The following is a 14,883-nucleotide window of genomic DNA, read 5'->3' on the forward strand; positions in this document are numbered from 1 at the left end:
CAGAAAACCCTCCTCTCAGATGGTAATTCAACATCCGTTATCTTAGGGCCTGCTTTCTGCCACTCCATCCAAGAATCACGACCAGGCAAAGCGAGTCTGACACTTGCAGACTGGAAAAACAAGGTTTGTGAATTATTCGCAGGCCCCAGGACATGCATCCAAGTAAAGGCATGTAGAGACTTATCAAGGAGCGAGTTTTTTAATCCTGAACCTTATTTATACAGTTAATTACCTCAAACTGCTTCTATTGCACTACTCAGAAATTGATATCCAAGGAGCATGTTCTCCTAAACTCCTCAACGCAAGGATGAAATCCTATGATACTAATAATATATGGAGCTAGCAATACGAAAAGTTCGTCGAAAACACAACCGTTACATGCTGTTAGTATAGTCAGAATGCTAGTTTCATTGGATCAATTTCAGGACTTTTACAATACCGGTAAAACCAATTGCATAATATGCATTGAAGCTGAGCACATTGCATATAATTTTAAACCAAACAAGTAAGGTTGTGACCATGACTGCTTACACCTCGGCGACACTCATCAACTTAGATTTACATCTTCAAATTTGATTGGGAGCATAGCAGATACTGTAGATACTAAACAGTGATTGCTGCAAGTCATATACATGAAGTAGCATGTGAAGGATTGCATAGCGCCGAATCTCAGGGGTGAGTTTACGGAGGTATGCAGATACAGAACGAGGTAACATCGGCAGAGCCGCCGATCAGTTTGAAAGATCGGTGGATGGCTACATACGGAGCACATTTGCGCCATAAGCGAGCGTCACTTTCCTCTTTAAGTTCCTGTAGGTATCGATCAACCATTTGCATATCTGTAGACCTTGCTGCCATACTACGGCAAATGTTCTTACCGTACGGCGTTGCGTCTGTCTCAAAGTATGCTGCTCTTGAGTGCGGCGTAGCCAAAAGTATGCTGATGGTTATAAAACAAATATCAAGCTAATAACGCTAGTCCACGAAGTAGGATGACTTTAGCAGCTTAGTGCTGATGGTTTTTTAGTAAGTTACAGGTTTTATTGGTAGTTATTTTAGCCCAAAGCTCCGTACTGAATTTTATGGTAACTTCAAATTGCATGCAGCTGTTAAGGGGGAAAGGGAAAAATCAGATGGAGGATCAAGGGCCGCCTGCGGCTTATGGGCTACTTGTCCAGGTCACCGATTTCGTCTGCACCCACTCCTCCAATCCAATATTGCCATTGAATCTACCGTAGCCACTTTCCATAACTCCACCATGCGGCAAACTGGGATCATCATGGACAGTCATCTTGTTGATGTGCACAGCCCTAGATATGTCAGCTATACAGCTTCCAGAATAACACTCACTACTTGTGGGACTGCACTTACCCAGATTGAATGCTCTTTGCAACGCGCAGGCCTCTCTCCAGGGATCGAGTAAATACTGCTGCTGAGAGACCGTACTTCGTGTCATTTGCAACCTTAATGGCCTCTTCTTCACTTCCAACCGTAATCAAAGAAACCGAAGGGCCAAATGACTCTTCATGGAACAAGTCCATGTCATTATTTACTCCTGTAACGACAATTGGGCGCATGCGAGTTGCCGACTCCTCCTTAGCATTGACATCACCTAAGAGAATCTTTGCTCCTTGCTTCACGGCATCAGAAATGAGTCTATGGTTCTTTGCGATAGCTGCCGAGGCTACCAGCACCGGAGCTGGCTTGCTAGGAGGAAAGACTTGATTAACGGTTGCGGCAAACGCCTCTGAAAAAGCCGCGGCGATGGACTCGTGGATAATGATCCTTTCTGTGGTCATGCAAATCTGGCCGCTCTATTCAAAGATTAACAGGAAAATTCGCACAGCACACCAGTATTTCATTTTCATATGACTTACGTGGAGAAAAGCCCCAATTGCGCACTGCAATGCAGCATTTTCTATGTCAGCGTCCTCGAGAACAATGGCGCCCGCCTTTCCCCCGAGCTCAAGAACACATGGCTTGATGTTTTGCCCGCACAACGTGGCAATGATTTTCCCTACGCTTGTGCTTCCTGTAAAGTTGACCTTTTTCACGGCAGGATGCTCAATCAACGCTTTCGTGGTAGAAGCAGCGTCTGGACGGGCAGAAGTCAAGAAATTGAGAGCGCCTGCAGGGAGACCAGCTTCTTGAAAGACCGAGACAATAGACCACATACAGCGAGGGGACAGCTCGGATCCTTTCAGAACGACAGTGTTGCCAGTGGCAAGGGCATAGATGATCGCTCGTACACCAAGATGGTAAGGGGCATTCCTTAAATCCAAAAATCAGTAAATTGTATGTGTGGAAAAGGCAGGGTGTAATGACCATGGAGCAAATCCAACCACAACACCGTACGGCTCTTTGTAAATGATGGCATGCGCGTTTTCGTCCCTAAGAGCCGGTACAACTGAAGTGACAGTAATAATTCGTCCGGCAACATCTCGAATCATCTCCCAGGCTGATGGTACAGTGCCATTATCAGCCCAATCCTCAAGAGAACCAGTCTCACTCCTCATATAAGTCGAGAATTCGTCCGTTCTCTTCTCGAATATTTCGGCTGCTTTAAGGAGTATATCTCGTCTCTGAGCGGCCTTTAGGCTGGACCAGGCGGGAAAAGCTGCCTGTGCAGCGTCGCAGGCCTCATTGGCTTCCTTGACTGTTGCCGTAGAGCTTTGCCAGAGAATGTTTCCTGTGGACGGGTCCTGCACGTCGAAAGTAGTTGTTGTTCGGACCTCACGTCCATTGATTATTAAAGGCACAGTATAGCCCATTATCTCGTCTGTATAGGATAAATATAACGATAGCAAGTTATTCTGTGGTGATTGTCTTCCAAGTCAACGTGAGGTTCAACGATCAAGGAGGAAATTATCAGAGCCAACCGTGGTCCGTGGATCGAGACCTTTACTGCATGTGAAATCGGGCTAGCTCAATAAAAGTTAGGGAATGGAGTGCGAGCCCTAACCTTTCATACTACCTACGTAGATTTTACTACTAACCCAACATATAGGGTGGTACTGCATCGCTTGTCCCCCCTGAACGACTTCCAGGCTAGCGCTATAACTGGTAAATCCTTTCCCCTCTAGGCTATTATTGCGCTGTTTGAACATCACAGCCCCTAGAAATCAAGAACCTAGGAGTATTTAAGATTGGAAAAAGTAGATATCAAATGTAATATACGATTATTTCTAATTCCAGGTATTATATCTTACTTCTAACCTTTGTAATAATACTCTTTTCTAAAAAGAATTATCTCTTTTTATTACTTTAAAGTTATACTAGAAGCTTTCAAGCACCACGTACTACCGAAGGACGCGTATAGTGGGCAAACATTCTCCTATAGCGGGTAAAATGGCATGTATTAATACAGTAAGGGATCCCAAGATGTTGGGGAATTTCAGTCGCCCAGGCTGGTGGAAGACGGAATGAATATCGTGCGTTCATTCGAGCAATTACGGAGTACCATGCAGAAGACTATGCGAGATAAGAGGGCTTCATAGGCAGGTGGAGCATATTCAGTCGACATAAAGAGGGGGGTGAAGGTAGAGAAAAGTCCGGGGGAGCGACAAGGTTCATGATCAACTACGGAGTACCAACATAAACATCGGGCAGGGGCTATTCACCCCTGCTCACACCCCGTTTTGGGTATATCACCCGTACGAGGTAGCTTCGTAGATTGCTGTAAGGGAAAGGCGTAGCAGAGTTGGATTTTACTATACCTTCGTACGAAATGTAGTTGGATCAAGGTTTAATAAACCGTTGGCCTTTCCCTCATCTGATGTGCGGCCTGCATGCTGACACGGAACGCATGCATCAGACTGCAAGGAAGTATTATTTCCATCGTGGACGGCGACGGCCCCGGGAGTAGGGATTCCACCCTCCGGTCAATGCGTGGGGAACTATAATAGGGGCCCATTGTTCTTTATTCCCGGCGTGGGGAAACCTAGCACGTTCAGAACCTCAGAGTCCAGACTCCAGACAGACACTTGCCACACTTACATATTCCCGACGGCGCAGTACAGAAATATTACTCATACAGAATAGCAGTTCAGCTCACGGCTAGACCTTCAATTGATATTCCAGATTGCGTACTGCCGAACCCTACCTAGGTAGCACTGACACAATCTGTGTCACACAGGCACTTATCAAAACTCCCTAAGGGATGTTCAGACTTTCTTCCATTGTAATGCTGCACGAAAGAGGCGGATATCGCTGGATCTATTACGTCTAGCAAGGGATTGGTCCTGAGGAGAGCTCGAGGTTTGAGAACAGTCCATATTCGGCTGCGACTGTTGGACTCTTCTTGCTCGTATAAACCACATCAATAATGCAGCTCCGACATACAGAATACCAGTAAAGATCTGCGTTGGCCGATAGGTATTTTGGCCACCTTTACGACGAAGTCCAAGGGCAATAAGTTCAGCAACTATTCATTTGTTACAATTCGTTGAGATTTCGAGCACTAGCGACAAAACAGAGGGGACTTGGAACGTACAAGTGCCTGGCAAAGTTTGCAGGAGCCAAAGAGTGGAGAGAATGGAAGGTAGCAGTTGAATTCCGAACATCTCTGCAGAAACCGGTGCTGTTGCCTATTCGCGTTGAGCAAAGCGTCTTGTGTTCAGTTATGGGAAGACGTACAGCCCAGTTGTTCCCCACAAAGAGTCCAGAAAATATCGCAAAGAGAACCACAACTGCGAAACCCCTTGCAGGAATCCAAATGCAAAGACAAGCCAACCCACAGGCAAGACTTGCAATAGCCGTCATGTTGATTCTCCCTACACGATCACTGAAATAACCTACACAAGGTCTTCCAACAGCCTGTGCCAGATTCAACATTGATCCAATGATCGCACCTTGTTGAGTTGTCAGTCCGATGCTAAGTGCATATGCTGGCAGAGAAAACGACAAAATCACATAACCTATAATGCTGAAAACAGACCACGCAGAAAGAGCTAAGAACTCTGCATCGCTGAATAGCTTGTAGTCAAAGACCTTCTGTACAGCACCAATCCTCTGGTTCCTATCTTTTATGAAGAAGGCACAAGTCGAGTTGATGGTAAAGGCAATGATTGCTAGAATCCTGTATGCCCATCTCAATGAGATATTGCGGATGATAGCATTTGCAGCAAGATTGTAGACTAATCCGCCGGTCCCAGCGCCTGCGGATGCGAGGCCCGCTGCCAGAGAGCGTCTCTTAGTGAACCATTGAGGAACAATACCTATGGTCCCCAGGAAAAGAAACCCCATTCCCCATCCCGAGCAAACGCCTTGGCTGAGGAACAGGTGCCATATTGATGTCGAGAAGGAAGCCCCAATCAGTGCTGAAGCTTCTAGAAAACTGCCGATAAGCAGAGTTGTCCGAGTGCCATAGAGTCGCGTGGTGTAGGTGACCAACGGGGAGACGAATAATGCTTGGGATATGGAAAGACCGTTTACTAAAGCGTAATCGATGTATGTGGCCCCAGGAAACGTATTCGATGAGAGATAGTAGGACAGAAAAATGCCATAACACTAGCTCAAAGTTAGAGTCTAAAATCGTTTCAAGACAGATGGTGGTACGCCATTGATGCCAAACGTATGCATATTCAGAAGGAAAACACAGGCAACACAGATCCAGCTGTAAAGTCCATCTTGAGACGGGTCTAACTCCACCTCATTGCTTGTCGGGACTGAGAGCTCATTGCTGCCTTTGGCAACGGGCTCCAAGTCACTTGAGGCTTCCGGTGGAATTTCTCCGCTTGGGAGTGGTTGTTGCATGATACTTTTTAAGTTCAATGAGAAACCAAAGCGACGATGTAGGGGGCCACTTGAAAATTCGCGATAGAAAGGATCTTGCCCGAGATGAAGATACAGTACAAGGAAATTTTCACTTTGCTCATCGGAAGAGAATAGTTTATTCAGGACTATGCCCGAAATGCAAAAAGCGCTCGAAGTAATTCTGCAGCCAGCTTGCCATGCCGTACCAAACCCCAGACTTTACTAATGCATGTGAAATAGTACGTACTGGGATATGGAGTACCATCGACATAATCAAGGGTGCTTAGACTGGGATTGGAAAAGTCGGTCTTATTCTTGGATCCTATTGAAGGATCAACATCACTACTTCGGGTGGCGTGCAGCCTCGCGTTATGCCCAATAAATCTTGTTTCCATGAATCCATGATGTGCATACTATAGTATGGGGTCCAATCGAGCTTTCTACGCTTATATTATAAAGTGGGCTTTTCATACTTAATAGAGCCTACACTTATACATAATATGTGTACTTCAATTTGTCAACGAGTATATTTTTACTTGAAATTTAAGTGAGTATAATCTTATAGTAAGATTCTAATAAGTTGCTAGTACGTATAGTTATGATTTCCTTTTTAAAAGGAGATATACTAATATCATTTGCCCTTTTTGCTTTACGGCCTTTTGAAAGAAATCTTAAGTAGTTAAACCTATTATGGAAACCATAAGTGTAAGTGCGAATCATACGATTCGACTAAGAAAAATTCGTTGCCCCTTGCGCAGCAGGGAAGTGGAAACTTGGAAGTGTCATCCGTTGGGGTGCCCATGTAATTCTAGGGATTGCTTTGGCAAATCAATACAACGCTACGGCATTAGAAATATGAAATTTGAGAGAGTAAATGCGGCGTAGAGAGCTCATAAGTTGATTGGCTGCGGCATTTATACCACCTCACGTCTAACGTCCCCGAAAAAAAAATAAGCATGTAGGTAAGATCTTACATAGTACGGCGGCGTCCACTTTCAGTATTTCACAGATTTTAGTTAACTTCGGACTCCATGCGTGGAATGCTTCATAGCTGCCACTTTGCGCTACTATTTTGAACAATATAAATCCTCTCAGCTGTATTTATTTGATCTGCTATTTCTACAGTTCTACTTAATGGTGTGAGCAACATTTCGATCTACCGACTTCTAGCAGCAATGACTGTCAATCTTGCAGATAATTATCAGCCTTTAATACTGAGAACGACCATTGCGATTTCGTGTCTCGCAACTGTCGCAGTTGTTCTTAGACTTATTTCTAGGAGAATCAAAGGGAACAATTATGCATTGGATGACTTGCTGGTAGTGATGGGACTGGTAAGATAAAAGAATCATTCACCAAATTTGTTCTAACATCATTCAGGTTGTATCTTGGGGTTGTCTGGGGCTCGGAATCTTCAGTAACCGCTTATTCTCCAAGAATCATATAGATTATTTCGGCTGATGGGAAACAAGTGGTAAATAACGGCGTCGGAAAACACACAGAGCTCGCTTCCAAAGAGAACTTAACAAATTTCTTGAAGGTATGCTCTTTTCAAAGCGAAACGGAGCGAATCTCTCAGTTGACTTAGTGGCACAAGGCTCTCTTTGCTTACGAAATCGTATACTTCGTCACTCTCGCATTTACGAAACTCTCGATACTTGCGTTCTATACACGGATATTCCGAACACCAAAATTCCTGATTGTCGCAAAAATCATGGTGGGTGTGGTGATAGCATGGCTCTTTGCAACAATCATGGTAGCCATCTTCTCGTGCAACCCGGTAGATGCTTTCTGGACTCGTGCTCCTGGTTCGAAATGCATTGTTTCGGAGCATTTCTATATTGGCAATGCCGTTCCCAATATTATAACAGATCTCATCATCCTTGCGCTTCCAGTCAAGATGATTTGGCAACTCCACACATCAAAGGCGGATCGAATTGCTCTTACGTTCATATTCCTGCTTGGTAGCTTGTGAGTACTACTGTGACTGTAAATGACTGACTTGATCTGGGCTGACATCAGGTTTCTAATGATAGTGTTGTTATTGCCAGTGTTATTCGTTTGTCGCAACTTCATCAAGTAAATAATCCGGATATTCTTTGTGAGTTGGCCCCAAAAGGCCCTTCCGGGTTCCACAAACCGTAGTGCAAGTTCATCTAAACTAAGTCTTTTTTAGGGGGCTTCAACCTTACAGTTATTTGGTCATCGATCGAGCCCTCAGTTGCAGTTATCAGCGCTTGTCTTCCCACTCTGCGACCTCTGGCAGAATTCATTTTACCAAGTCAATTCAGGTCTCGGAGTTTCAAGGAAGCTTCTGGTAATCGCCGAGGCACTGAGCTTATATCCAAATCTGCAATGAATCCACGACCTGACCAGATGGATCCAGCAAGGAGAGGAGAGAATGGCTACTGGGTCCACACGAATGGTGAGCCGACACAACTCACGTCAGTTGGTGCTGATCGTGCAAGTAGAGGCCATTTGATGGATTATGAAAATGGATCTTCTAAATCGCAAAACATTCGTGTGAATACCGACATCAAGGTTTCTACCTCGTCAATAGTCTAGAGCAAAAGACTGATGCTGTTCTTGTTTTCTATGCGTTGTAAAATTGCTCGATGTACTATAGTTAGGTTAACTAGATAAAATGTATAATAGAGACTCACGTATCTAAGATTAATTTCAATACACTGCCTAATATACAAGTTCAAAATATTAAAGCCTTTATACTATAAAAGACTGGACCACCGCATAACACCCTTCACTTAGATTCTTTACTTCACCTTCAAAGCAATAGGATCTCTGCCCTTGTAAAGTCTGCAGTATTTGATAGATGTTAATCGCCCCTAGAGTCGCGATATAAGAGGCCAGCAAAAGTGCCGAACGTCGGGGATCTTTTATTAATAGAAAACAGATAGTTTATGCTACCACTTGCATTGTGATATCTGCATCTGAGCGGCGAGCGTAGCTGCAGGCTTCACCAAACATCCCTTTCTAGAAAGAAAGCCGCGAGACTCCCCTTGCCGAGGAGTAGTAGGGTAGCATCAGGCCGGGAATAATACAGTTTCATAGTCTGACACTAGTTCGCTCATTACCAAACTTTGAAAAGCTTAACATTGTAGATAAGAGTGAGGAGTAGTATATGTTCTTTAGGTATCAAAAGCAGCTAGGTAAGTAAAAGCCAAATAGGGTAGTGGAGCTTGGTGGCCAGGGTCTAGGGAGGGTGTGGGTGTTTCAACTTTTTGCACCCAACTATAGAAGACTTTCGCATCCTACCCCGCCTGATGAAGACTGAAAAGTAACGAGGGTTTGCCAATGCTCCTTTGCGTCTTTCGGTTTCTTTTATCAAGTGACTAAGCATGCTTCCAAAAGATATGACTAGAATCGCTGAGTTGGCATCAATTATCTCGGAACAGACGAGAAACATCGACCAGTATTTGAATTCCAATGGCATCCCAACTCCGTCGTTTGACCTCGATAGAGCGTTGGAGCCCGAGTTCCCGGAACAAATCATCGCTGCTAGAGATGTGGTCCTCGATGCTAACATGGAGCTCAGCGAGCTGCTTCTAGGCCCTAGGCAAACCTTTGTTGAATATCAGGTTTGACTCCCTCTGCAGGCCTCAAGGAATGGAATATTACTTAATGAACAAAATCTAACAGATGTCTAGTACAACTACTTCGTTAGCATGCGGGCGTTGTACCGATATAAAGTAGCTAGCGCTTTTCCCGTTGGAGAAGAGGCAACTTTCGCTGAAGTTGCAAAGAATTGCAAGTGTAGCCAGGATAACATTGCTCGTATCCTCCGACATGCTATCACGAATCGAATATTTAAAGAGGTCAGGAAAGGTGTTATTGCGCATACAGCTACGTCGAGAATTCTAGCCGAAGATCCTTTATTCCAAGATTATATTGGCATGAGATGCGAAGAAATGTGGCCTGCAGAATTACACGTATGTTATATTTCCACCCACTAACTATTTAGGATAGGAAGCTGACCCGAATAGACACTGCCTGCAATAATGAAATGGCCCGATTCACAAGATCCAGCGGAAACGGTGAGTTCTGACTCAAAATGCGACCAGCATTGAGAGGCTTGAACTAAGCTAACTCCTGAGCTAGGGATTCTCTCTAGCAAATAATAGCCTAGATACGATGTATAACATAATGGCGAAGGACCCGACAAGGGCAAAGCGCTTCTCTGGTGGGATGGCCTTCCGCCTCACCGGCCCTACCTTGAAACTCAGTTTTCTCGTTGACCACGGGCCGTGGGGGAGTCTTCCTGCCGGAGGAACAGTCGTGGATATTGGAGGATCTCACGGCCAGGCCGTGCTTGCCATCGCGAAGAAATTCCCATCCCTCCATTTCGTGGTACAGGATCTTCCCTCAACAATCGCTGCCCGTCGACCCATTCCTGAAGGATCCACCACCGCTGATATATCCTTTTTGGCCCACGACTTCTTCACGCCACAACCAGTGGTGAATGCCGAAGTTTATCTCTTTCGCTGGATCTTTCATAACTGGCCTGATAAATATTGTCTGCTTATCTTGGAAAATCTAGTGCCGGCGCTTAAGCCGGGGGCACGCATTATTATCAACGAGATATGTTTGCCGGAACCTAACACCATGTCTACCCGGCAGGAAAGGAGGCTTCGGTTTGTAATTCCCAGTTCTATTTTAACTCCCTTTTAGCTAATAATGATTTTCGCAGGAGTATGGATATAGGCATGTTGACGTTGCAAAACGCTCGGGAACGGAGTAGGGATGATTGGATCAGCCTGTTTAAGCGCGCCGACGAGAGATACAACTTCGTGGGTGTTACTGAACCTAAAGGGTCGGATCTTGCTATTATAGAGTTTGCTTGGCAAGTGGATATAGATTAGTGGGATAGAAAGATGGATAGATGATACTAGTCGGCGCAGAATCAATAGTAACGACGGAACATCTCATATTTGTTCGATCCTCGATACGCTTTTTTGGTGATTGTTTTTTCCTTTCCCTTTAAGTAAGCAGTATATGATACATCGCATCGATGAATGCACCTTTTCTTATTTCCAATCAATAATGAACAAATCAAAATTTGATATAACGGACTCCCAGCAATGAAAACAGCGGCTGCAGAAGATAAAAAGCTTCATAGATAGCATAGTATGATAGCGCGGCAAGTTAGTTAACACCTTACTCTGAAAAGACACAAATACGAATATTATAACGTGACCTTAACACCAATGACTAAGCAGCGATAAGGCCTACTTTATCGTCGTCGCAACCTTAGCTAGAACCTCTTCTACACGTAGAAATGCAACCACGTAACCACGATTCCAGGCCAGCACTACTGCACCTTGTGAAACCAACAATTGCAAAATAGTCGCCATTTCAACCGTACATCAGATCATAGATACGCAGGATTACCCCCGGTCCGGAATACTCGGGACTGGAAAGAGCATCGGTCTCGGGAAGTCGGCGAAGGATGCGGCGAGGACACGGTAAGTTTAAGCATATTGCTCACTTATCTCATCCATGATCCTACAGTACCTATACGTTCATACATCGTATCTGGTATTCTATTGAACCGGAGGGGGAGAGGAGAGAGGTGGTGAAGGTGGTTATGAGAGCCCCAGTCGTAGTAGTAGCAGCATGTTTTGAGATACGAGGTTTTCGGGGCAAATGGAGAGGGGGATCTGAAGGTTAAATATATGAGACCATACTTCGTAACTTCGTACATCGGCAAGCCGGAATGAGGCTGATGGCTGACGGGTGGCTGGCTTATGCCTTGGCTTACTTCAGGGCAATAAACGCTGGAGTGAACCAATCAAATAAAGGCTATAACATTCTGGTAATACAAAATACTCCGGTACTCCGTACTCCGTAGATTGATATCCTCATACTATGATCTGTAAAAAGGCAAGACGGGGAGCGGAATACTTGCTAATTGTCGGAGCAGAACCCCTCCAACAATCCGGGACGAAACGTGGCCCTAGTAGTCGCGCGCCTGAATCCTGACTTGTAGTTGGATAAAGTTACGACCATTTATGTCTTTCGTACCTTAATAGGGGGGTGATCGTCCAACCCCACCCACTTCGATTACGGAGTACCAGGGGAATGGTTGAAGCGCCAAGAAAACCTTTTTTGATACATTTGTACCGAGTATACGGAGGTATGTCGTTCATCTTTTCTACTTGTCCATATCTAACCCTACTATGATTACATAACCACCCTAGCGTCCGTGTCGAGCGACGTAATTTGTGTACGCGCGGCCTATTATATACTACGAAGTATGATAAAGGCATTTCTGGCGGCGGAAAGCCACACAAGCCCCGTGAAATGGTATATTGTGGGAAGATGTCGTTAGCGTCTTGGCATCATTTACACTATGCAAAGGTTGGGCCATTTCAGCCGTACCCGTATAATTAACTTTCCGTTGCAGGGGGACATCACCAACACACCAGCCTGTCCTGTTCTGTAATGGACAAATCTAAACGTGGATGAAGGCAAGGTACTTATTGGCTGAGAGCTTCTTTTCTATTAGTATCTATGCCTTATTCAGATATTGAATTGCTGGGAAGCTTTTTATATACTAGAAGAAGACTATTTAGCCTAGCCGAAGTCTACGCTCCGTATATCAATCTATTTCATTAGAACATGCAGACTTGGCAACAATAGCACTAAATAGACGCCTGTTAGTTTTCATCAGGCGTAAGGCTGCCCTAGTCTGCCCTCCCTTTTTTCGAAAACACTCGCGTTCATTCCTTAAATCATTTATCCCTTCGCTCACCGTCAGCAGCGAACGTGACGCAATGGCTGTCGGTAGCCTTAAGAGACCAAATGTCCTTTGGGCTGTCTCTCTTTTTCTTCTCTTCTTTATTTGGTTTCTCTGGGGCTTAAAAGCACATTTCGGTGGTACTTCCGGGGAGTGGTACAGTTCGATAAAAAATGGGGTAGACCACATAAAAACGCACGTCAGTAACAGCACAGAAGAAGTGTATAGTGGACCGAACGATGGCTCCGACGACATCACGAATACTGGAGATCGTCCCCTAATCCTTTACGCATATCACGAAACCGAGAATGCGCGGAGAAACCTCGAGTTCTTCATAGCACATGGCCTACACCATGCTGCGGACTTTATCTTCGTCATGAACGGCAAGACGGATGCCACGAATCTCCTGCCACAACTTCCCAACATTAAATACATACAACGAGGGAACGACTGCTATGATATGGGCGCTTTTGCGGAGGTTTTGGTGAAGGATGATCTGTACAAGAAATACAGCAGATTCATCACGATGAATGCGAGCATTCGAGGGCCTTTTCTTCCCTACTGGGCGACAGGATGCTGGAGTGATATGTTTTTGAGCAAAGTCACCGACGAAGTCAAGGTACGTAGTCCTCGCCCCCATACTCCCGTATATCAATCTGACTGTTGCGATCAAGCTGGTTGGTATCACGATGAATTGTCGCCCTCTGCCCCACGTCCAATCGATGATATGGGCCACCGACCGTATCGGCATTGAAACCCTCTTATTCCCGACCGAATCCCAAGTCAAACGCCTCAAAGAAACACTGCCGACATTCTCCCCAAACGAACCCGTACTCCCGCTCCAACATGCTGGCATCAATTGGTGTCCTCACGAATACTGGGCTGCTACATCGGTCGAAGTACACGCCACGCCACTGATAGAGGCAGCCGGTTACAAAGTCGACGCGATGATGGCGGCGTTCCACCAAAAAGCAGGATATGAAGAAAGTTGTGCGGATCCTAAATTCGCGCAGGATCCGCTTTATGATGGGCAATACTTTGGTACAACTTTGCATCCGTTTGATACAGTTTATGCGAAAGCAAATCGGGGGACAAATGCTTTGATTTTGGAGAGGCTCACGGATTGGACGGATAAAGGTAATTATAGCAGTTATGAACACTGTCATTGATGTTGGAGTTTGGAAGAGCTGGCGTTGGAGTTGTGTATCTACGGTAGAATAGATGGCTCAAAATATTAGCCAAATGAAGATTTGTACAGTAACATGGTTTTGGAAGTCGAGTGCAGCGCCAGCGCCATAGCTTATCGTAGCTGATAAGGAATTAAAAATGCCAAGAAGAACCGGTACAGGGTAAGTAAAACATAGACAGGGATTGCTAAACGGGAGACATGAGTTACATGAGACCCTGACTCCATGAGGCAACTTTACCCCCTTTCTGTCTCAAGTCTGTCACTCCTCACTATCTAGCAAAGATATATAGAACCCTAAACATACCTTTTTTTTTTTAAAGTCTGACACTGGAGACTATTTAGCATGGCAAGCATAGATCCCGCGTATATGATTAGTTCTTTACCCTAGTGTAAACCCGCAGAACAATAAGAAAAGCTAATAGCTGAAGCAATCTTAAGCTTTCCAAGCGGCGGGGAGTATAAAGTTGTGGCGTAAAAATAGTCTCCACTATCAGACTTCCAAAAAAAAAAAAGCGAGGCTAACTAGTCTATAACCGTAATATGAAGCCTCCTCTCCCCTTGCTTCACGGGAGTAAAATTAGATTTTTAAGTGATATAATTATGCGGAGTAAAATACAGTGGGCTCGGGAGTGTCAAAAAAAGACACGGGTCGGGGATCCCTAAAAGACGCGTCCTCGGAGACGCCACGCAATGAAAGTTTCACTCAAAAACGTGATTTGACCCCTATCCCATCGAATTTATTGGAAGTAATTATAGATATTGCAAAGGTTCTAGACCATGATGTTTATTGCTTAAGTAGGTACTTCTTCTCGAGTCTAATAGCCCCTTTATGAATCCACTAATTAGTATAGATAGCTAGAATCCGATAGATCTACGTAGCTCCTTACCCTGGTATAGATCTTTAAAACCATAGAATAAACCAATCTTAACGTGAGTTTAGACCTCTTAGGAGCTCTATAATACTTAGATCTAAGTTCTCTGAGTAATGCAGAGTATATAATTGTAGGTATCATTCAGGTCAGGCTATTAGACTTAAGATAAACGCGAGGATAGTTTACTGTATAAAAGACATTTTGAAGAAGTACGCAAGGACCAGAAGTTCTTGAAAAGCCACTTGTAGGGATTTCATCCTGTGATTCGTGGCCCCACACTTACCGGGTCCCGCTAAGCTTCTCTGCCCACGCGT

At 44.7% G+C, this 14,883-nt stretch overlaps 5 protein-coding genes across 5 annotated transcripts; 3 read left to right on the top strand and 2 right to left on the bottom strand.

The window, feature by feature from the left end:
* Positions 1–1,159: 1,159 nt before the first annotated feature.
* Positions 1,160–2,825, bottom strand: vdh_0 (Vanillin dehydrogenase; the record flags this gene model as incomplete). The annotated part of the gene is made up of 4 exons (XM_031145826.1): positions 1,160–1,310; positions 1,372–1,814; positions 1,878–2,271; positions 2,326–2,825. Coding segments are annotated over 4 exons (1,488 nt in total), but the record flags the coding sequence as incomplete, so codon positions are not given.
* Positions 2,826–4,163: 1,338 nt separating this feature from the next.
* On the bottom strand, positions 4,164–5,754 carry MCH2_1 (putative transporter; the record flags this gene model as incomplete). The annotated part of the gene is made up of 4 exons (XM_031145827.1): positions 4,164–4,423; positions 4,493–4,586; positions 4,636–5,508; positions 5,557–5,754. 4 exons carry the CDS (start codon positions 5,752–5,754, stop codon positions 4,164–4,166), a joined length of 1,425 nt encoding a protein of 474 aa, XP_031009629.1.
* Positions 5,755–6,929: 1,175 nt separating this feature from the next.
* Positions 6,930–8,319, top strand: SAT4_1 (Satratoxin biosynthesis SC1 cluster protein; the record flags this gene model as incomplete). The annotated part of the gene is made up of 6 exons (XM_031145828.1): positions 6,930–7,088; positions 7,135–7,171; positions 7,227–7,294; positions 7,343–7,725; positions 7,791–7,855; positions 7,931–8,319. 6 exons carry the CDS (start codon positions 6,930–6,932, stop codon positions 8,317–8,319), a joined length of 1,101 nt encoding a protein of 366 aa, XP_031009628.1.
* Positions 8,320–9,125: 806 nt separating this feature from the next.
* Positions 9,126–10,631, top strand: gsfB_2 (O-methyltransferase; the record flags this gene model as incomplete). The annotated part of the gene is made up of 5 exons (XM_031145829.1): positions 9,126–9,350; positions 9,420–9,701; positions 9,756–9,806; positions 9,871–10,403; positions 10,460–10,631. The coding sequence occupies 5 exons, from the start codon at positions 9,126–9,128 to the stop codon at positions 10,629–10,631; spliced, it is 1,263 nt and encodes a 420-aa protein (XP_031009650.1).
* A 1,914-nt stretch (positions 10,632–12,545) lies between these two features.
* Positions 12,546–13,677, top strand: LHYA1_G000841 (uncharacterized protein; the record flags this gene model as incomplete). The annotated part of the gene is made up of 2 exons (XM_031145830.1): positions 12,546–13,127; positions 13,183–13,677. The coding sequence occupies 2 exons, from the start codon at positions 12,546–12,548 to the stop codon at positions 13,675–13,677; spliced, it is 1,077 nt and encodes a 358-aa protein (XP_031009651.1).
* Positions 13,678–14,883: the final 1,206 nt, after the last annotated feature.

This window comes from Lachnellula hyalina (genome assembly GCF_007821495.1).
Source record: "Lachnellula hyalina strain CBS 185.66 chromosome Unknown contig00003, whole genome shotgun sequence".
NCBI lineage: Eukaryota > Fungi > Ascomycota > Leotiomycetes > Helotiales > Lachnaceae > Lachnellula > Lachnellula hyalina.